Here is a 23,313-nt window from a genome sequence, read left to right on the forward strand (position 1 = left end):
AAAGAAGAGGGAGAAAACTTGACTAAAGCTCAGACTGATTTGTACTGATTACAGAACACACAATTTACCAGTTTATCTCCAAGTGAACCGCTGCTGCTTTGACAGCAATCTAAGGTGCTTTCTGTAGACAGTCTCTGGCTTGCAGTTCAGGGTTTTGTTTCCAAATGTGGTCAGGCAATAAGCATCATCATGCATCGCCCCCTACTGACCTATAAGTATCCATTGACATGCATGCATACGCTTTCCGTATTTTTTTATATCTAAACACCCGTGTTGCTCGGAAATCCGCATAGCTCGGCAGGCACATTTCTCACACATTCGGTTTGCATGCACAGCCATGCTCTGAGGATGTGGAAGGGATGACTCACTATACCTCTATGCGCTAGTCGAATGTTTACAGGATTGGGGCAAAGAATGCTGAGTTAAGTTCTGGAGAACATTCCTGCACAGGTAAGATATTTATATTAGGCATTTCCTCACGGGTATCCTAGAGAGATTAGAGATAATGTTGTTGCTAGAAAGGGATATGCAACAGTTGCAGGTGTGGGGTTTTTTTGTTGTTGTTTTTTTTACATAGTGCACATATTAAAGATCAGAAGCACACGAGAGCACAAAGTAGCAATGATCTGAAAGAACCTGAAGAGTAAGGGATGTGCCGAATGTGCATTCCTTAACTCTTGAGTTGCTAGGCACTGGCCCAGTGCAGAGGAGCCACCCCGGGCTGTTTTAAATTTCAGCCCCAGTTGCAATGGCCCGGCACTGCCAGAGCACAGGGCACCAGTCACGTGTCCTGTGCCCAGGGCGGGACGCTTCGCAGGGATGGCGTCTGAGTTGCCACAATGGCTCACCACCACCCACGTTTCTTCCACGTGTGGAGACTCCTCAGCTGGCCTGTTACACTGGCTTTAAAACAGGCTCAAAGGGGCCAAAGATGCAGCCCCAAATCTCTACATGGAAACTGTTCAACCTGGAATGAATATGTTCTTGGCCAAAAACTCAAAGTAGTTCAACCGTGGTACTTACACATAAGAGAACAGGGGTAATGAAGAACCAGCATGCTCTCCACCACAGCCAGAACCACCAGCTCTTCTTTCCAATCATCATTTCAATGTCTTGGATAAATCTGTTTCCTCCTGTTGAAAGATGGCCAAAGAGTGCACTGTAAGATTGGGGTCTAGAACATGGGTTTTATGATGTACAGAAAGCAAGTATAAGGAGCTTTACAAAGCATGGATGCATTGCTCCTTATAATTATCAGTTCATGGAGGATAGGTCCAGAAATGGCTATTTGCCAGGATGGGCAGTGATGAAACCCCATGCTCTGAGCGTCCTTAGCCTCTGAGTGCCAGAAGCCGGGAGTGGACAACAGGGTATGGATCACTCAGTGATTGCCCTGTTCTGTTCATTCCCTTTGAAGCATCTGGCATTAGCCACTTCAGAAGACAGGATACTGGATGGACCTTTGATCTGACCCAGTATGGCCATTCTTATGCTCTAATGATTTGGAACAGGAGATATTTTTAACCATTGAGATATTATGCAAATTTTTCTGTAGCATGTTTTGTTTTTATGACTGTGATATGACCAGGATTATTTGCATTGCCACAGCTTGATTTTCCAGTGTCAGTGATTTACCATAAATCCAGCTAATGCCCATTATTTCCAGGACCGCTGCAAAAAGGATCCCCCATCCAGCACAGAAATGATCCACTAGGTTAACCCAGTAAATTCCTGCCTGCAAAACAAACAATAAAGAGCTAGCTTTTCACCCCGTGCTAGTAACCTTTTGCATGGCAATACGAGGAATTCATGCCAGCTGAATTCAACCTCAGTCTGGGCTTTTGTTTAAAACCCCCATTTTCCAGGGGTAGATCTCATTCATTGCACATTACTTGATTTCAATATTTATATTTACACAGACAAGTGCATTTTATGGCATACTACTGATCACTATTGTAATAACAAAGCACATGTAAAAACACACATGAGGGGACAGCAGGGTTTGAACCTGAGACCCTGAGTGCCATAACATCAGCTTTTGAGGATGGCGCTAAAGGAGTAACACTAGCAATATGCTGAATATGCTGCTGAAGTTGACTTTTATCCTCTGTTATGCACCAGCCACTAGAGGGGGACAAAGACCCAGAAGTTCCTCGTGTGGGCTACACACAAATATGAACACACCTATAAAATAGTATGATAGGAAATAAGTGGAGGGGGAATTACTGAATATTATCCCATAGCTCTTGCCACAGGTTCATTAGGGTTAACTTCTTTTGGGGCAGCAACTTTCTCATTGTAATTACATATGTAAAACTATCTTTTTGGATATGGCCCTTAAAAAAATCACTCTTGACATCTTAAAAAGCAATCGTCCCAAGGAAGTACATTCAGTGAACTGAAAAAATACAATCACTATATTTTAGGGGCTAACCTGACTAGCTGAAGAAGCTTTTTAGCTACTGATTTTCTGTGAGCTGAATATACCAGTTCTAGAGAGCTGCCATCTTTGGTAATCAATTCTGAATGATAAAACTATCAATATCCACTTGCAGTTCCTACGCTGCTGCAGGCATGGTGGATAAATGTTCAAGATTACACAAATTAATCTCCTGAACTGAAGAAAAAAATTAAATCAACGGCTCAGACACTAAAAACAGCTCACAAATTATCAGCTGACAAAGACTCCCATTTAAAAAATTATAGTCATTTCAGAGGACTGGATTCTGCAAATACTGCCATTAGGACTTCTTGTATGCATAAATTAAGCATGTCCATAGGTGTTTGCAGAACTGGGGGCATGGAGGTCACCTCTCTCAGAACAAACACACACAGGACTATGCTGCTAGCAGGGATTTTCTTGTCACAAGGGGAAATGGTGTATTGTCTTGTACAAATCCTCCCACCAGCTGAATCATAATTAAACCCATTGCCAACAAAGAGTTAATGTTATACCTGAGTGACACAGAGGAGACCAAGAAAAAACAGAAGCGTGCACAATCCCAAGGTTACAGGAACCCTCATCTTTTTCATCACCTTGGGGTACATATCTTGTATGGTGGTTGTCACTGTTTCTGCAGAGGAAGAAAGAATTTTACTTGTTGGACATGGGCAGCAAAATGAAGAAATGCAGCTAACTCTATCCGGGAAGCATTTTGTTATTTTAAGAGGAACGGTGTGAATACCTGATTTTTTCGTTCACTGGCTGTTCTGAAAATAAATAAATAGCTAAATAAATTAAAAATTGTCGACTTGAATCCACTTGAAATGAAAATTTTTCAACATGTTCAGCAAACTGAAAAGTTGGAAAAAATCATTCTGCATTGAACAAAACATTTTGTTCAACCTGAAATGTTCAAGCATTTTTTACATTTCTTCAAAATAAAATTGAAGGAAATTTTTAAACAACATGTAATTGAAAATTGAAAAATTAAAATGTTTCATCTGGAAAATGTCAAAGTGAAATATTTGATTTTTGGAAGGGTTTGTGTGGGGGATGTCACTGAAACAATTCAATTAAATTAACACAAATTCTTTAAATGTTTTGGTTAATCCAAATATGCGGGTTTTTTTGGGTGGAAAAATCAGCTGACAAATTTGACTCAGCTCTAATGTCACGTCTTACTCACCTATGGAAGCAAACTGAGAGTCAAGCCCCAACAGTAAAAGCATGAAGAAAAATAAAAAGGACCAAAGAGGGGCAACTGGTAACTTGGAGAGAGCCGATGGATAGGCAACAAATGCCAAATCAAACCCTGAAATAGGGGAGGAGAAGATACATTATCATCGTGACCCACTCAGTGCAAAATTGACTCATTTCTCTTAAACTTAAATAATGGGAAATTATATCAGAATTTGGAATACAAAAAGTGAGGTGTTAAAGTCAATGGAAGTTTTGCTATTGGCTATAACCAAAGCAGGATGTAGCCTGAAATTGTTGAACCAAACTCCGCCAAAGCTTTTAGCTGTGGCCGAATAGGATTGCAGAAATACGAACCACATTTCATTACTTTCATTCAGATTTGAATAGGCTAATATTTCAGGCAGATCCTGAACGAGAAAGAATTCAAATAGCCAAATGGGAAGGTTTAGGTTCTTAAATAGATGAGAGGTGAAATTCCCCCTGGTGAGAAGGTCTGGTCTTCCCAAAGGCCTGTGTGCTACTTTAGAACGACTTAAGCCCTATTTTGAGCATTAAACTGTGCAAAGGCCTTGTGTATGGGGTGAATTTCATCTATAATTTGGAAGATTTACTAACATGTTTGATGCAACAGGACAAATAGAATCAATATCAAGCCTGTATTTTCATTTTTTAAAATGTCCTCTTCTGTTACCTTACGTATCAATCTGTGACTGCTCCTGCCCGTCAGCTGAGACACACTTGATACATAGGGTGGGATTTCCAATAGCACCTGAGTGACTTAGGAGCAGAAGTTCCATTGACTTATGGTGGACAGCATGAAGTCAACTAGTGATGGAAAACGAGGACAAAACGTCCTCCTTCTTTCAAGCCTCTATACGCTGAAAGTGCTTGGCACCAATAAACTACGGTCAGAGCAGCTGAGATTAAACAGGTTTAGAAAACAACTCAAGAGTGTGACAGACAAGAAGTCTTTGTGATGAATACTGAGACTATCAAACAAACCTGAGTCTACAACTTCAGAGACGGGTCTGTCTGCCAGGAAAGCCATATGTCCCAAAACGGAGAATATCGCAAATCCCGCAAACACGCTGGTGATGCAGTTTACTAAACAAACAGCAATGGCATCGGAATAGCAGTTGTTATGGAACTTATTGTAAGAGGAGAGAGCGACCAGGCCCCCCCAGGCCACTGACAGGGAGAAGAATATCTGAGTAGCTGCATCTTTCCAAACCTAAACCAGAAATAATTTGGACGTAGGTTATTATATTATTTACCCCCAAATATTTGTTCTAACCCATTAGGAGTGTCCTGTAAGGGATGCTGCATTTTTTAAAAAAATGTTATGAGAATTTTAGTGAGAAGTGCCATATATCAATGAACCCAGGGAGTGAAGTTTCCTATCCAAAGGGCATGAAGGCTGGTCTTGTGCTTAAGGCACTAGACCAGAACCCAGGAGATCTTGATTCAATTCTTACCTCGGCCATTGACCTCCTGTGTGACCTTGGGCAAAGTCACCTAAATGTTCTGCATCTCAGTTTCCCAATAGGTAAGACCGGTGGGGATAGTACTTTCCTACTGCACAGGAGCGAGGAGAGATGAAATTCACTGAGGTGTCTGGGAGATGCTGAGATATGAACGCCATAGAAATACCAATGTAGAAATAAAACAGACAGCAGAGGCTGGCAACGGTGGAAGCTCCCACACACGTTGTCCCACCCATGCTCCTCAGACTGGGACCTGGGAGAATTGCCTCTATGACTGGGGAGGTAGTCCCTGGTTACACCAATGTTTCAGGTGATGTGCAGCAGACACCCATCCACTGAGAACCAAACTGCACCGGACACCAACCCGCAATAACATGGCAACAGCCATCACTGTGACAGAGGTGAGATCTGAATGGACAGCCAAGCGTGAAAGGCTCTAAGTGCTGTTCCCAGCCCCGGCCAGCCTTTATTATAGCACGCTAGGAAGAACCACACCTGAGCTTTGGTCTTAAAATAGGAGCTGAGGTTGGAGAGAACCTCACAGAAGATCCATGCTAGGAGCAAGTCTCCTCCCTTGCTCCCCACCCCCTATTCTGTCCTGATCTAACTTCCAGTGGAAGGCATAGTTTTAGGTGACCAGTCTAAAATTGAAGCTCAGACACTCATGAAACCTGCAGATAAAATGCCCTGAAATTCATGCCAACCAAAGCAGGCGGCCCTAATACTCACTCTCATGGTGAGACCTTTATCACCAGGCCACAGGGTATGTCCATGTTTAGCGAGTAAAGTTACACACTCCAGAAAAACAGAGGATGGTAACACAGAAACCTCAGCTGTAGCTGTGATAGCAGGCAACCCTACCCGGACCCCTCTTTATTCAAATGATGCAGTGGACTTGCCCTTCTTCTGGATAAATGAGCTCTAGGTGGGGATAGGGGGTTTCACTGTAATTGTGGGTTTCTGGAAGGCATGATCCAATTTTAGATAATCCCTGGAAGGGAGGGATAAGAGGAGTCTGGCTGGTTAAGAAGGAAGCTATTGTATTCTGGAAACCAAGTCACATGCAAGCCTTTATAGGCTTTGAGATTGTGTAATTACCCGCAAGCAAATATTTTATGCATTCAGAACCACCCCTGAGCCTCACCTCTCCCTCCATCAGCTTTGTGATATTGGACTGTGTTCCAATGTAATACTCAATGCCGTCCCGAGCCCCTTCCAAGGTGGCACCTCTGACAAGCAGGATAACGAGGACCACATAGGGAAAGACAGCTGTAAAATAAACCACCTGCCAAGAGAAATGGAGGGAGAGGCATTAGGCTTGGGGGGAAATGCTACGTAAAAATGACCTGGGCCTGAGCCAAACAAACCATTTACTGGATTCAGCTTGGGGCTGGGAAAGTCGGGATTCAAGTCTGGACGTGACCCTTCCCTCATTCTTCTCTACAAATTACCAGTCTGGATTCACAAACTGGGCACAACAGGGGCAAACAAACCTCGTCCAACCTGTCCCGGTGAGCACCTCAGGACCTGCCCAAGCCAGCTGGCTGGCAGCGGCGTATTTACTGAAAACGTCGAACAAAACCATGGGAGCAGATTCAGTTACTGAGCAAAGGGAGCTGTACGCTCTTTGGGGCGGGGACTGTCTGTTTTCCTGCAGTTGTACAGCGCATGGCACAATGGGGTGACAGGCTGTAAAGGGGGGCTCCTATGCGCTAGCATAGTACAAACAAACAAACAAAACAACCAACAAGCCTGGAGGTGGTGCTCATTGCAGGTTTCACGGTCGTTTACGTCCGTAATTGAGCCAGGTTGGCTGGTTCCGCCTTGCTCCAGCATTGCATCATGCTGTAGGATTGCACCCCAACACACTGGCTGCACTGGCATCAAGAGCCTCCTTCTAATGGCCCACGGGACATTCCTGCTCTCCTGCTGGCAGAGAAGGGCCTATAGGCCAAAAGACCCCTAGGAATAGGGAGGAACTACAGTCTGGAATGGAAGCCGCTGTGGCCTAAAGAGACAGGAGAAGGGGACAGAAAATTGTGTTGCGGAGAAGAGTTAGAGGCAGAGAAAAGTGATGGGGGAGCAAGGAGAGAAGGAGACAGACATCATGGGAGGAAAGGAAAGAAAATCGAGTTAGCTAGGAGCAGGAAGACAGAGATCCAGGGGGGCAGACGGAGACAGATATGGGGGCAAGGAACCGGAGGAGCCAGGGAGACGAAGAAACAGATGGGAGCAAAGAGAAGAATGAGAGCAGAATCGGGAGTTAAGAAACTGGGCAAGGGGGCCAGGCCGCACGTAGGAAAATGAGTTAACAGTCGCCCCCTGCCTGAAAGTGGGAGAGGAGCCCTCTTTAGCTGCAGCGGATCCGCCGGCGATCATGGCCTGGGGAGAGGGGGATTTTCAGGCTGGTCAGGGAGCCTGGCTGGATGGGAGGACTTGGGGTTACGAAGGAAAGATCTGTGTGCACTGGTCAGAAGCCTGCTCGAATAATACCAGCAGAGACGCTGTGGCAGGCCGGGCTAGCCACTTGAGTGCATACCCACGGCCATGGGGGGGCTTGTACAGCCCAGGCTGCTGCGGCTTCTCCGTTATGTTACAGGAGCGAGCTAGCTCAAAGCCAGCATCTGCGGGTACTGCAGTCATACCTCTAACTACAGTGTAGACATCGCCTGAGGACTAGCGAGGCCAATCCAGCAGGCTTTTCCCCTCTGGCTGGAGCACTGATGTGCGGTGATGTGTCTCTGTCCAGAAGAGCTGCAGGGCCTGGACTCAGAGCCCGAGTCACAAGAGACTGGGGGCTTTCCCAGGACTTCAGTGGGCCTCACGCCTAGTCCCTGACTACAGCATAGGGGGTTCCCACTGACAGAGACAAGACTTTATAGTGCAGCAGCAAGCGGCGTGTGCATAACTATCCACAGGATCGGGCCCATGCGTTCAGGCTAAACATCATGCATGTGCATACTGGGTGTGCAGTGTGTGTGCCCAGTGTGTGCACGCGCACATGCTTCACAACAGACCAGGCTATAAGAGGAACTCAACCGATGTCTCTCACACGATCATAAAAAGCCCCAATAGCACCATTCCTGGTGGGATAAGGGACCACTGAGCTTAGGTCAGGGTGGCAGAATCGGGCCCCATGTGCTTTATGTGTGTCATGGAAAATATGAGCAAACAGCAGCAGCAAAGTCAGAAATCGCCTGTGTTCTGGGCCAGAGAATCAGGGCCTAACCCCACCAGGTGCTGAGCTGCCATTGAAGTTGGGATCATCTCCCGGCAGGATCAGTCCCAGAAATCTAGCATGGGTTCCTCCTGACTTACCTTTCCTGAAGATTTTATCCCTTTAAATAATGCAGCTCCGACTATCACCCAGGACAGGAGCAGGCAGAGGGCCAAGTACCAGACAATTTCACCCGTCTCATCCAGCCCGCCAGAGCGGCGAAGGGCCACTTTACTGAAAGCACAGAACATCGTGATCAGCATCGCGTCACTTGCAACAGGGCGTGGCAGCTGCTAGCATGAAGAGTCCCACTGATTATCCAGAGCCACTCTGGAGAGGGGATGCTCATGTCTGTCTACCTGGTGATGTCACACCCATGCGTCAACTTCCATTGGTGCACAGCCTGTCAGCCCCACTCCGCCCCTGCCTCCTAGCAGGGCTCTTAAATGTATCCTTTTAAACATCTGCTGATTTCAAGCAAGTACTTAAATTCCATTGACTTCCTGGGTAGCAGGCCAGGCTCGGAGTGATAGGAAAGCTGGTTTCTTTGCAGGCTTCAAAGAGAAACCAGTGCTTTCCTTTCCACCCTGCCTCGGATTGACGCTCAGTAGGTGTATAGACACGACTGTGCTGTTTTTAAAACGATAACTTTACTGCACAGAGCCAGCTTGGGCTATGAACTAAAAGGACGAGCCCAGCACTGGCTGACAGGAGTTGGAGGAAAACACCTCTCCAATGAACTGACTAGTCTTTCCACCCATTGCCAGCTCAAATACCATTATAAAAGTGGAAGTAGGTAGATTCCAATTTAGGGCCAGATTTTCTTCATCGGAGTTACTGTCCTTAGCTGGTATAAATAACTGTAAGAAAGTGAAGGTGCAAGTGGCCAGTGGGGTAATGCTAGGAGAAAAACACTTGTGTGTTATGGTCTTTTAGTACAGCTCCAGGTGCCTGGTTGACAGACACCATAGAAAAACCTGAAATAGCGAAGGCAAGAGTGGTTCTGAAAGATTTGTATTGTAACAGCAACAAACCAAGCTAAGGTGAGCACTAATTCACTAGTGATACTCTTCCAGGGTGTCTGGAGCCGTACAGCTTCTGCCCCCACCCACCCACAAGGCATGAACTGAAGGCATGCTAATGCCTACTCCGGCAAGGCTTATTACTCCATTAATCATCAGACAGCAGTGAATCATACACCTAAGTGTGTGGTATGCAGATGAAACACCTGCACATTATGAACACTAACCTGCCTTGGAAAGTGTCCTGTAATGACAGGTATATGAAAGGATGAATATTTTCAACATCGTAAAGAACATGCCTTATGTTTGGGAGTTTAAGGGGAGAAAACTTCCTTAATTTTATTATTTATTTCTTAGTTATAAATTTGTTCTTATGCTTCTCTGTGACTTGTGTTACATTTGTCACCCTGATTCAGTATTTAATGTTTTCCTGGACAGAACTACTCACTTCAGTTTGCAGTCCCATGAGCTTGGCCCAAAGCAGTTTCTGGAAAGTGGTATGAGTTCCAGAGAGGGCTCCTCCAAACCCCATCCAGTGCATACTGATTTTAGCAATATGAAGGTGGTATACTTACTTCCAGTACTGCTCACTGGGAGGCTGCACTTCTTTATACGTTGAGGTGCCATTGAGACAGGTTAGATTGTTGCTGGAGACAAACGAGTAGTTTGTGTGAATGACTGTCCCGTCTGCTAAGGTCGTATTGCAATCACGCACTAAAAGAGACAGGGTTGTTAATGTTCAGTGGTGAAATTAGAAACAGACTTTGATTACAGCTAGGGCCTTTTTCGTGCTGTTATCGCTACAGTTTGTATTCTTGTGGTAACTACAAACAGGCCCCCGCCACCACTTTCAGATGTGGATTTGGCTCCATATCCAAACACTCCCAGGTCTGATGTGTTCAGCTCTGGGAACCTGGCTGGCCTAATGTAAAGATAGGAAATGTTTGCAAAAATCAGATCTAGGTACAGTTAGGCTTTCAAACTCTTTGATAATCTAAGGGCCAGATCCAGTATTTCAGTTCACACTCATCTATAGCAATCCCATATCATACTGATCGGGACAGACTGGCATTATTCCTAATTCTCTTTAAAATATACTGCAAATCTCTTGGCTACAATTTAAGCCAAACAAGAGTTGATCAAAGCATTAAAGATCACTATCAGCATGAGGATTTATTTGACATGAAACCCTGGTGAAATTTTAGTGCAGTACTGTGGGGCAATTTGTCTGACTCTTATACCAATCCAGCACACTTTTAATATGGGGTGAAACATTTGTATTGGTCTTTTAAATGAGTATCTCCTTGAAATTTATAAATGTAAAATTGTTAAATAACACATCAGAACTGCAGTCTATGATAAATTATTAAACTTAACTGTGGGGTGGGAAATCTCAATGTTAAAATATAATTACAGTTTTTAAATCATGCATGCACACAGCCAATCAATAGCCTGGAAATATTATCTAAAGACATGATGAAACATGAAGCCAATGCCCATCCAACACATGGTGTTAACAAAGCCACACATATAGGATAAAGGATTTTGGAAGAACCTCAGGTGAATGCACTACGTAGGCATTTCTTTTGCATTAGGAAGGCCATTTCTTTGTCATGAAGCACTAATGAAATTGCAGTGTGGTATTTTTGGTGATTTTATACTAGTCTAGAAATCTGTTATTCTAAGGAAGAAGGAAAGATGGGCAGAAAGGCAGAGAGGAAGATTCATTCTAGTTCCCAACAGATCATATGGGCAAATGCGACAGGCAGACAGAAAGAAGATCAGTCCAGGTGTCAACAGGTTGTCAAGGTAAAGTAGACAGCAGCATCATGGCCAACTAACTATCCCACTACTGCCCTTTTTAATGTATTTTGTTTATTACTGGGAAACAGAAGCAATGGAATTATTCCTAGTAATAGTGTGGATTATTTAAAAGTACCATACCTACAGGTGTTTTGCTGCAATTTTCATCTGCCCACGCAAAGCAGTCTGACCACGGCAGCACACTTTGGAAGGAGGCAAACAAATAGTAGAGGGCATATGCAATGATAACATTGTAATAGACCGTCACCAAGGCGGTGATGACCACCATCGTGATTCCCACTCCTAGAAAAGAGAGAGTGAAAGTTTCATCATCCAACCCAAACAGAGGATAAAGAAAATGTGAATCATCAACTTCAGTGAACTCCACATTTCTCTACTCTTCCTCCACATTGCCTAGAAATTATTTTACTATCCACTGGATTGCATAGTATTGCTGGGTATATACACCAGGCAAAGACAATTCCCTGTGAATAAACCCTGGGCATATCTCAATTCCCTGCACATGTACAATGAACATGGTTCATTTCAAAGCACTCTTCATTCACTGCCAGGTTTTGAGAGGAGTTCCACACATGCACAGAGAGGAAGCAGTGAAGGCTGGTGTGACATCAGAAAGTGACCAGACAAAAGTGACATGCAAACACAAGGTAGAGCGAGTTTACTGCAGAGCAAAGTTCACGATGGATCTTATACCATGTGGTGTAGGCAGAGCTCTCTTGAGGAGATCCCATGACAGAGTGTGGTACTTGACCTTCAAACTCAAAGTGGTAGAACTTTGTAATGTTTAAAAACCCAGATACCTATTTGTATTGTCCCTGTTGCATCCTGATCTATTGGAATCAGGCTAGAGAAGAGACAGAATTAAAGGACACAAATATATACATGTTCCATTTCAATGTTGAAAAAAGCTGCCTGTCTGCCCGGAAGGAGGGTGCACCTTGGGATTTACAGGTTGCAATAAACAAAAAAAGCCTCAGTCTTGCTGCAGAGCTGGCAGGGGAGACACACTACGTTTTAATAGCTGGAGGGAACGTAGTCACCCAATCCCGATGCTACATACCTCCTTGAAAATGTAGGGGGGAAGGGTCAGCGCAGCGCAGCAGCAGGAAGAAAGTAACTCAGCCCGCAGTCAGGGGTCTAGTACAGGAGTGGGTGGGTGAGGTTCTGTGGCCTGCGAGGTGCAGAAGGTCAGACCAGAAAATCACAAGGATCCCTTCTGGCCTTAAAGTCTACGAGCCTATAATGTTAGTGTGTGGAGTGGCCAAACGGAGGACGAAGATGCTATGGTGAAGAGGGCAGAGTAAGAACAGAACAGAATACAACATCCACGCCAAGGCAGTCTAGGCCAAAGAGAGGAGACCAGATTTCACTGGTTCAGATACCAAAGGGAGTCCAGTGCTGAAGAGAAAATTCGGACATGGCTGATTTCTATAGGCACAGTATGGCTAAAGTCTGCAAAGACGTTCCACTTCTGTGTGTAAATAAACTAACAACTTAACCTTACTGATCTTTCTTAGCAGTAAGACTAAGATCATTAAGGCTAATCTATTAGGTTATTTACATCATTTTAAAGATAAATATAAACTTGATAAAGTAAGGGAGAGTCTTCTGCATTCCACACTGAGTTAGTGGGAAAATGCACCATGCTAGTCCAAGAGTACACATTAGTGTTAAAGAACCAGGGCAGCCCAGCTAGGGAGGGGAGGAGATCAGATCCGAGACTACCAGGAAAGAAGGAAACAGTGGCAATAGACTGTGAGCGGGGAGAAAGGGGAATGTACTACATGATTCTCTGTAGCCAATACAAGGAGCAATGAATCATGTGCTAAAGGGAACCATGTCCAGCTCTTTGCAGCTGAAGAAAGGACTGGTGAAGAAGACAGAAAGGAGGGAAAAGGGAGGCTGCATCGCTAAAAGAAACGTGTTAAATATAGAGGTGGAAAATATCTGTGCTAGTTAAATGAAAAAGCACAACATCAGCGGGAAGAATTACCTTCATTCCTTTTATCCTGGACAGTAACAAGCTTAGAGATGGGCTGAAGCCACAAAATTAGGGACTGGATCCAGATTTTGAATATCCCAAATGAGGGTTTGAATCCAGGGTTTGGGCCAGACATGTAGGAAAATCAGAGCTGTTTGTGAATTCTGGGTGAGGTTTTAGATTTTCTGTATCCCTGAAGTTCAATGGATTTTGGTCTGGGTGTCTCGAAAAAAAATGAAAGGAAACTTATACAAAACTGGGGCTGATGGCATCACTTGTAGAGATCTCATTGCGATTGCTAGTTGCATCAGTGAATGAAAGACAGCATAAACTAGCGGTTTGCAAGGACATTGCAGCTCTCTCTTTGTCAAAAGGAACTTTGTAAGTTTGAGGTCAACCTACCAAACCTTTTCCAATGATCTTGGGGAGTATATATGACATACACGTTTACACACACACAGCCCTGGCTATCTCCATAGACCCAACTGCCTTTGGGTTGGATCCATCCTTCTTTTCATTTAGTGCAGATTTTGGAAGCTTGTGTGCAGTGCCTTGTTGTTTCTGGTGAGTTTTCAGGCAGAAATTGGTAAGGAACAGTAAATGCCTGGATATAATTCCTTTTTGTTGTCTACTAATATACAGGATCAGTAAAGGCAAATAAAGCTCTTAATATGATTAAAAATGTAATTTCCTTTCCTATCTTAATGCAGCTGGGTGGTGAGGAGGGCATGCAGGCCCAATGATGCCCTCGTTCATATCCATCCTTGTTGGAGAAGAATGGATGCAAATAGGGCAGAATTTGCCCCGTGATCCTGATTCCCATAGGTGTGGGATGTCTCTGATTGCAGCAGGCTCAGTGCCCCACAGACCACACTGCTGGAATAGAGGCCCAGGTGCATAGGTGCATAAAATGGTTCTTTACACGTGCAATATGAGTAGCTAAATGCAGGATTTGCATGTCCCATGCAGACCCCTATATAGCATATAGAGTGAGAAGACATAGCCAGTAAATGAAAACAATAAACTTACATTGGCGCTCTGGAGAATTGCTGCTTCTGATGTATCACATATAGTGCCATGAATTCAATTTCCTCCCCTACAGTACATACAAGCCCTCTTAGTTTGGCCATCCATGAAATGGCATGACACACCGTGTACTCTAGAGTCTAATTTATGACACTAGCCAGAAGCATTATGGTGAAACTATTAATCCACTTTTGACTATTAGCAGCAACAAAAGAAGATCTATACATAAGAAACTAATGTCACTGACCTTGTAAAATTGGTAATATTCTCCACACAGAAACCGGCCCCAAACTGGCAAACTGCCCCAAGGAACATTCCAAAAAAAATAAAGGTAAACCAGCTAACGCCAGCATAACTGTGTAGGGTATTAGAAAGGCACCTGGGGAAAATAGAAAAACCTATTATACCTGCACAATTCTTCTCCTTCTTGTGTAGCCATATATGCAAATATACCAAAGTGGTTTTTATTTTGTACAGAATATACAGATTGCTTTTTTTAAAGGACTGTGTTCCATAAAATCAAATAGTATTTGCAGAGGAAAGGGATAATTACTCATTGGAGGTCTGATCCAGGTTCCATTAAAGGTAACTTTAGTAACATAAGCAGGTCTGTTTTGTAAAATAAAGTTCTCATGTATTTCGTTTTCTTTCTTTCTTTCCTTCCTTCTTTCACAATGATAGATTCTTACCAACAACAGGATGCACTATTGTCTATCCAGAGATGTTTGCTTGTGTCACATAGATCCCAGATATACCTTCACGCATGATTACGAATTGTGCCTATGGCTACAACTGAAAATATGTTTCACAGGAAAACATCAGCAGGTCAGAAAGATGCTGAAGTGGCTCTATCTCTGAATAACTTATTTAAAAGTCTAAGATTCAAGGCACAGTACGAAAGCCCTACCTCCGGGCTGAAATGGTGGGCCCTTAATATTTTGAATAAAAGGGAATAGATGTACTTGCATAACATATATATGAAAGTTTTAAAATTATCTAGTTTCCCCCACCTGCTTTTTACTTTCAGTAATTGCTTACAGGAACACTGGAACATAGTTCAGCCCAAAATTTAGATTTTATAGTTTAAAAATAAACATTTTACAAAACCAAATATTAATTAAAATTTATTTTAATCTTAATCATTTAAGCAAAATAAAACGTGCACCACATTGCACTCACAAATCAGGTACTTAGACTTCCACATTACGTCAGTTGTACCTGCAAATCAATGCAGGCACAAAACTTCATCCACAGGTATTTGCACCGTGGGTTTGCACATACGCATAGAAAGGCTGAATTATCAAAAAACTGACCTCATCTCTTTTTTATTTCTGTAGGTGCCAAGCAAATGTATAGTGCTATATAAATCCTGGTGATTAGAGTCTGCTGCCTGTACTTACTTGGCTGGGGCTGCTCGGCATGAATCAGACACTACCCATGTGAGTAGAAATAGCAGAGTCTGGCCCATAATATATAAACAACAGGAATTCAGAACAAATCTTTACCACTCATTTTAGACCCTGCACAATACCACCAGCTGCTTCTCCTCTTCACCAATGCCGCGGAATGTATCGTTCTATGCTGCCACAGGCGCAAAGCGCTGAGCCAGCTTGCTAGGCTCTGGAACTTAGAACGGACAAATTTTTATGGCACAACTTTCCTTTTGTGAAAAGAAGGATGAAAAAAACCCTGTCCAACACATACTGCTGCCAGGAAGCCAGAGACAATATTTGGCTGCATATACTCTTGATTTTGTTTGCATTCTACGGTAGCTTATGTTTTTTAATTTACAACAGAAATGAACTGTTTCTTCTTTGTACTTAGTGGTGATTTGCAACTCTCTGTTAGAATGGCTAGAACATGGAAATGTTAGTCATTTGTTTCATATGGTTGGCTGACTCCTTTCTGATACAGAGCCTCAGCTGGTCACTTGCATGAATGATTTCCTAAATTCCACATTAAACTAGGGTCAGGGACATAGGTACTGGAAATAGGGATGTTGGGGGTACTGCCGCATCCCCTGGCTTGAAGTGCTTTCCATCATATACAGGGTTTAAAGTTTGGTTCAATGGCTCTCAGCACCCGCACTGTACAAATTGTTCCAGCACCCCTCATTACTGAGATCTATTGTACTATGAGAAGGACCAGCATTTCATATTTGCTGTACTGCATAAGTGTGACAGAGAATCAGCACCCAGGAAGTGATCTGATATTCATGCACGTGCAGCTGTTCATCTATTTTTTCTCTTCACCCACACAGGTGTTTACGATAAACTAGGGACCCAGTTTGGCAAGATATTTAAGCACATGCTTAACCTTAAGCATGTAACCCCACTGAATTCAAGCAAACTACTCATGTTTAAAGTTAAGCAAATGCATACATGCCTTGCTGAAGGCACCTTGCCTTACAGGCAGAAGGATACAAAAAATAGTCCCAATGAAATATTTTTAAATTCTAAAATATTCCTCATATAACTGTTTTGTTCCATATATATTGTTCCATGGTGCAGTGTGATAAACTGATTTTATTAGCATTCATTTTGGATTAGAATTCTCCTTCATCACTCATGAGGAATGCAACCAGGTCAAACACATGCCAATAAAAGATGTATGCCAAGAATGCCACTGTGTATTCCATACATCTCTCTCTCCAATGTATGTATGTAAAATTTCATACTCGGGCCGTGTTGCACTTACACAACAACACCCATTGACCTTAAATGGGAGTTGGACTTGGCCCTAAGGCCTTTAGGGCTTTTCCCACCTGAAATAGAATCTCTGACCTCCATAAATCACAGGACAGGCCAAAGTTTGTCTATCCTGCCTCTGCATTCAGCCAAGTGATTCACCAGAGATTTGTCAGGTAAAGCCAGCCACACGGTTCTGTGAAGGAGCTGCCAAGGCACCCATGGAATGTAACCTTCTAGTGAACAGATTAGAGACCTTTATTTTTAGTCTTTATTTGGGGGTAAACTATTTTTAATCCAAGTAAAAAAGGGGATGTCACTTTAAAATAGGCCCTTTTAAATAAATAGGCATTGAGCATCATTTAGTGTGGGACAGTTTCTAATTGGAGTGCAGCATTGTGAAGTCTAGATAAGTGTAACCTTCAACATTTACACCAGAAACAGCCATTAACAACAAACAGAACAGGCTCTAAGTCAGGGGTTCTCAAACTTCACTGCACCGTGACCCCCTTCTGAGAACAAAAATTATTACACGACCCCAGGAGGGGGGAACGAATCCCCCCACTCACTGCCCTGGGTGGGGGCGTGGGGAGGGGAGAATCAAAGCCAAAGCCCAGGGGCTTCAGCCTCAGGCAAGGGGCCTGTAACCTGAGCCCTGCCACCTGGGCCTGAAACTCTTGGGCTTTGGCCCTGAGCATTGGGGTTCAGGCTTCAGCCCTGGGCTCCAGCAAGACTAAGCCAGCCCTGGCGATCCCATTAAAACAGGGTCCCGACCTATTTTGGGGTCCTGATCCACAGTTTGAGAGACCCATAGTTTGAGAATCGTTGCTCTAAGTAGTTCGCAAAAAGAAAAGGAGTACTTGTGGCACCTTAGAGACTAACCAATTTATTTGAGCATGAGCTCATGCTCAAATAAATTGGTTAGTCTCTAAGGTGCCACAAGTACTCCTTTTCTTTTTGCGAATACAGACTAACACGGCTGCTACTCTGAAACCTGCTCTAAGTAGTTGTTTCTACAATCACAAAAAGTTGTGTCATTTATTTCAGGTCACATCACAATTATTTTTCTCTGTGTACTTCAGTCTAATGATTTCAGCTTTAAAGCCTGTCCTGCAACTCTTACTCACATGAGTAACCCTTTCCCAAATGACTAGTCCCATTGCACTGACAATAGTGAAGCAGGGGTGTCTCAAGGCCCCAAAGCACTTAGGTAGATGTAGAAGCAGTGATGAGCTGCCAAAATCTTAACACTGGGTTCCCTCTTCACCCCACGAGGCGGTCGTTGCCCACCCCCGTCCCCCAGGGCCTTCTGCCCTATCCAACCCCCCCACATTCCTTGATGCCCCCCCAGGACCCCTGATCCATCCACCCCCCTCCCCTGTCCCCTGACTGCCCCCAGAACTGGGCAGGAGGGTCTCGTGGGCCACCGTAGTGGGTGCCCACCCCACCCCTAAGAGCCAGAGGCACCTGCCAGGAGGCAAGGTGGGGAGTCCCGGCGATGCTTACCTGGGGCAGCTCCCAGGAAGCATCCGGAAGGTCCCTCTGGCTCCTAGGGGCGGGGGAGTGTAGCTGGGGGGGGAGCGGCCGCTCCCCCCACTGATCACATCAAAAGTGGGTGCCTTAGGCGCCGACTCCCTGGGTGCTCCGGGCCTGGAGCACCCACGGGGAAAATTGGTGGGTGGAGAGCCCCCACCGACAGCTCCCCGCCCTGCGCCTGGCCCCAGCTCACCTCCACTCCACCTCCTCCCCTGAGCCTACCGCCCCGCTCTGCTTCTCCGCGCCCCCTCCACCCGGCTTCCCGCGAATCAGCTGTTCGGCAGGAAGCCGGGGCGGGCTGAGAAGCAGGCCACTGCTTCCCGCTCAGACCGAGGGTGGCGGAGGTGAGCTGGGGCGGGGAACGGCTCCCCTGCGTGTGCCCCCCCGCCCGGGTTACCTGCTGCGGCGCGGGCGGCCCTCCTCGTGCCCCCCCACCCCAGCTCACCTCCGCTCTGCCTCCCTGGGCCTGGGCGCGAAGCCGCCGCCTTCTTCTCAGCCAGCCCCAGCTTCCCGCGCGAACGGCTGATTCGCGGGAAGCCTGGGGGGGTGGAGAAGCAGAGCCGGGCGGCGCGTTCAGGGGAGGAGGCGGAGCGGAGGCGAGCTGGGGTCGGGGGTGGGGCGGGGAGCTGCCGGTGGGGGCTCTGCAGCCACCAGATTTTCCCCTTGGGTGCTCCAGGGCTGGAGCACCCGTGGAGTCGGCGCCTAAGCCGCCACTTTGGGCCGGTTCAATTTAGACGCCCTTTTAGAACCAGTTCTCCCTCGCGGAACAACCGGCTCTAAAAGGGCTTCTAGATTTAACAAGTTTCAGAGTAACAGCCGTGTTAGTTTGTATTCGCAAAAAGAAAAGGAGGACTTGTGGCACCTTAGAGACTAACCCATTTATTTGAGCATAAGCATCCGATGAAGTGAGCTGTAGCTCACGAAAGCTCATGCTCAAATAAATGGGTTAGTCTCTAAGGTGCCACAAGTCCTCCTTTTCTTTTTGTAGATTTAACAACTGGCTCCAGCTCCCCGTTGTGTAGAAGCACATGAGCATTCAAACTAACCTGAATCTTTACACACGTGGCCAGACCGCTCAGGGCCAAAGACCAAGAGTTTCAGGCCCAGGTGGCAGGGCTCAGGTTACAAGCCCCCTTACACACGTGCTTAAGTACTTTGCGGGATTGAGGCCTCAGGAATTACCAAATGCTGAGAATGTTGCTGTCTGGTTGGTTACCCATCCCTGGCAGTAGAATAGGTCCCCAGAGCACTGGAATGGGAGACCTGGATTCTGGTTTGGGTCCTGCCACCGGCTCATTGAATAAGTCTGAATCAGTTACAGCCTCTCTGTACCTCGTTTTCCCATCTGTCTGATTCCCATCTTATTCTCCTGGCTTGGAGAGCCTCAGATGGACGTTGCTAATTAAGTGCTAACTAGGTTTAAAATTTTATTAAAGCTAATGTTAAAATTATATAATACACAGGTTGAGAAAAGCGTCTGTCTATCTGGTCATAGTGCAGGGGTGGGCAAACTACAGCCCTCCAGGAGTTTTAATCTGGCTCTCAAGCTCCCACTGGGGAGTGGGGTCCGGGGCTTGCCCCACTCTTTGTGGCTCCCAGAAGCAGTGGGATGTTCTCCCTCCGGCTCCTACGCATAGAGGCAGCCACGGGGCTCCGCATGCTGCCCCAGGCCCAAGTGCTGGCCCCGCAGCTCCCATTGGCCGAGAACTGCAGCCAGTAGGAGCTGCAGAGGCAGCACCTCCGGACAGGGCAGCGCGCAGAGCTGCCTGGCTGCACCTCTGCTTAGGAGCTGTAGCGGAGATATGCCACTGCTTGAGGTAAGTGCCACCTGGAGCCTGCACCCCTGACCCCCTCCCGTGCCCCAACCCCCTGCCCCAGCCTTGATTCTCCTTTCTGCCCTCTGAACCCCTTGGCCCCAGCCTAGAGCAGCCTCCTGCACCCCTCATTCCCAGCCCCACCCCAGAGCCCACACCCCCAGCTACAGCCCTCACCCACCCCTGAACCCCAACCCCCTGCCCCAACCTGGAGCCCCTTCCTGCACCCTGAACTCCTCATTTCTGGCCCCACCCCAGAGCCCTCACCCCCCCTGCACTCCAACCCCCAATTTCATGAGCATTCATGGCCTGCCATACAATTCCCATACCCAGATGTGGCCCTTGGGTGAAAAAGTTTGCCCACTCCGGTACAGTGCTTAGTTTATCCACAAATACAAAGTTTGTTTAAAAACTTGTAAGATACACATACTGCATGATCTGCAATAACCCAAATTTAGATAAACTGTATCCGTTAAATTTAGATATTAGAATCTAAATACGCAGGTACATCACTCATGAAAAGTTATACAGAGAGTTGGTTGTAGACAGCAAATATAGAAATGAGTGTAGATGGTCCCTCAGTCACTGAGCATTTAGGATGGGTTGTCCCTTAGTAGATATAATCCATCAGAGAAGTATTTCGAAAGGTTTCAGAGGAGCAGCCGTGTTAGCCTGTATCCGCACAAAGAACAGGAGGACTTGTGGCACCTTAGAGACTAACCCATTTATCTGAACATAAGCTTTGGTGAGCTACAGGATGCATCCGATGAAGTGAGCTGCAGCTCAGAAAAGCTCATGCTCAAATAAATGGGTTAGTCTCTGAGCTGCCACAAGTCCTCCTGTTCTTTTTAGAAGTATTTCAGTTACTTTCCTGATAGGAAAGGAGTTTGGAACAGATACTTCACATTTCCCGTCCATCCCTAATACCCTGATCCACTGCTAACTCCAGATGGGCCCACCCCACCTTTCCCGGGGGTCGGGGTCGGGTTCGGGTTTAGCCGATTACAAAGGCTGGTGCCAGCTGGAACATTCATTCCACCGGGAGACTCGGGGTTGAGACGGCTGGCTAACACACAGCATCTGACCCGAGCCGGGGACAGCCGAGGTGCTGCAGGAGAGCAAAAAGGGTAATGCCATGAATTCCGCGTCCGTGCCCGGCAGGGAAGCGGAGAGGACGCTGCTGCCTTGGCTGAGGTGCGGAGCCCAGACGGGGCAAAACTTACCCCCTCCGTTCTGGTAAGTCAGGTAGGGGAACCGCCACACGTTCCCCAGCCCCACGGCGTAGCCCACCATGGACAGCAGATAGTCCGTTTTGCTCGACCAGTTACCGCGCTCCGAGTTCTCGTCGCTCTGCCCCGCGGGGGCATCTTTCCCCTTCGACAGCGTGAAGTCCTGCGGGGGGAGAGGGGGCCGCCGTGGCCCGGGGGGGGGGTCTGATCACCCGCGCCCAGGGCCCCCGCCGGGCGCTGGAGAATCTGACCCGGGACGTGGCGCCCAGGGGGGAGAGATGGAGCCCGGCCCCGGGCAGCAGCCGGGGCTTCGGGGGGACACCCGGCTCTCCGGGGCCGCTGGCTGGCTCGGGGCTCCTGCCTAGAGGTCCCGGCCCCCGGCTGCGCCTGCCCAGGGGCCCCCCCGCCGCGCCCCCCTGCACCTGCCCAGGGGCCCCCCCGCCGCACACCCCTGCACCTGCCCAGGGGCCCCCCCGCCGCGCCCCCCTGCACCTGCCCAGGGGCCCCCCTGCACCTGCCCAGGGGCCCCGAGCCCCCCCCCGCCGCGCCCCCCTGCACCTGCCCAGGGGCCCCCCTGCACCTGCCCAGGGGCCCCGAGCCCCCCCCCGCCGCGCCCCCCTGCACCTGCCCAGGGGCCCCCCCGCCGCGCCTGCCCGGCCCCCACCTTCTTTGTCCCGCAGCAGAGGCAGGCGGGCGGTGTCAGTCTCCCCATGAGCCCGGCTCCCTGCGCTCCCCTGCCCGAGTGAGCGGCGGCCGCGGGGCCGGGCCCTTTATCCGCCCCCCGCCCCCGCCGGGCTGCCCGGCAGTGACGAGCGCGGCGGGACCCGGGCGGGGCCGCGGCAGGTTGGACACCTCCCGGGCCGGCTCCCGGCGCCAGGGCGGGGCCGTGTCTTCGGCAGGTAAATCACCTGCCGGCCCCCCCCCCCGCTAATCATCCATCCGCGCCCCCCCCGGCCTCCCACCTGCCAGCCCCCCCCCGCTAATCATCCATCCGCGCCCCCCCCGGCCTCCCACCTGCCAGCCCCCCCCCGCTAATCATCCATCCGCGCCCCCCCCCGGCCTCCCACCTGCCAGCCCCCCCCCGCTAATCATGCATCCGCGCCCCCCCGTCCTCCCACCTGCCAGCCCCCTTCCCACTAATCATCCATCCGCGCCTCCCCCCATCCTCCCACCTGACAGCCCCCCCATCCAACCCCCCATCCTCCCACCTGACAGCCCCCCCCGCTAATCATCCATCCGCGCCCCCCCTTCCTCCCACCTGCCAGATCTCCCCATCCAACCACCCATCCTCCCACCTGCCAGCCCCCCCCGCTAATCATCCATCCGCGCCCCCCCTTCCTCCCACCTGCCAGATCTCCCCATCCAACCACCCATCCTCCCACCTGCCAGCCCCCCCCGCTAATCATCCATCCGCGCCCCCCCTTCCTCCCACCTGCCAGCCCCCCCATCCAGCCCCCCCATCCTCCCACCTGCCAGCCCCCCCCGCTAATCATCCATCCGCGCCCCCCCTTCCTCCCACCTGCCAGCCCCCCCATCCAGCCCCCCCATCCTCCCACCTGCCAGACCCCCCGCTAATCATCCATCCGCGCCCCCCCTTCCTCCCACCTGCCAGCCCCCTTCCCGCTAATCATCCATCCGCGCCTCCCCCCATCCTCCCACCTGCCAGCCCCCCCATCCAACCCCCCATCCTCCCACCTGCCAGCCCCCCCCCGCTAATCATGCATCCGCGCCCCCCCTTCCTCCCACCTGCCAGCCCCCTTCCCACTAATCATCCATCCGCGCCTCCCCCCATCCTCCCACCTGCCAGCCCCCCCATCCAACCCCCCCGTCCTCCCACCTGCCAGCTTCCC

General features: G+C 48.1%; 1 protein-coding gene across 5 annotated transcripts in view; it reads right to left on the reverse strand.

Annotated features, from left to right (window-relative positions):
- SLC6A14 (solute carrier family 6 member 14) overlaps positions 1-22,367 on the reverse strand; it is a 28,420-nt gene extending 6,053 nt beyond the window's left edge. Inside the window, exons 1-13 of one of the 5 annotated variants that reach the window (XM_073358564.1) lie at positions 22,128-22,367; positions 21,458-21,626; positions 14,445-14,576; positions 11,311-11,472; positions 9,942-10,080; positions 8,446-8,578; positions 6,272-6,412; positions 4,646-4,874; positions 3,630-3,755; positions 2,956-3,074; positions 1,636-1,735; positions 1,024-1,133; positions 374-442 (exon numbers count right to left, since the gene is read on the reverse strand). In XM_073358564.1, the coding sequence (XP_073214665.1) occupies positions 395-442; positions 1,024-1,133; positions 1,636-1,735; positions 2,956-3,074; positions 3,630-3,755; positions 4,646-4,874; positions 6,272-6,412; positions 8,446-8,578; positions 9,942-10,080; positions 11,311-11,472; positions 14,445-14,576; positions 21,458-21,626; positions 22,128-22,175 (1,656 nt within the window). In that variant the 5' untranslated portion in view covers positions 22,176-22,367 and the 3' untranslated portion in view covers positions 374-394. Of the gene's footprint in view, positions 1-373; positions 488-1,023; positions 1,134-1,635; positions 1,736-2,955; positions 3,075-3,629; positions 3,756-4,645; positions 4,875-6,271; positions 6,413-8,445; positions 8,579-9,941; positions 10,081-11,310; positions 11,473-14,200; positions 14,268-14,444; positions 14,577-21,457; positions 21,627-22,127 lie in introns of those variants that run through there. The other 4 variants (XM_073358563.1, XM_073358559.1, XM_073358560.1 and 1 more) reach the window with 4 other exon arrangements.
- Positions 22,368-23,313: the final 946 nt, after the last annotated feature.

The sequence above is a fragment of the Lepidochelys kempii genome, chromosome 9, assembly GCF_965140265.1.
Source record: "Lepidochelys kempii isolate rLepKem1 chromosome 9, rLepKem1.hap2, whole genome shotgun sequence".
In the NCBI taxonomy this organism is placed as follows: Eukaryota; Metazoa; Chordata; order Testudines; family Cheloniidae; genus Lepidochelys; species Lepidochelys kempii.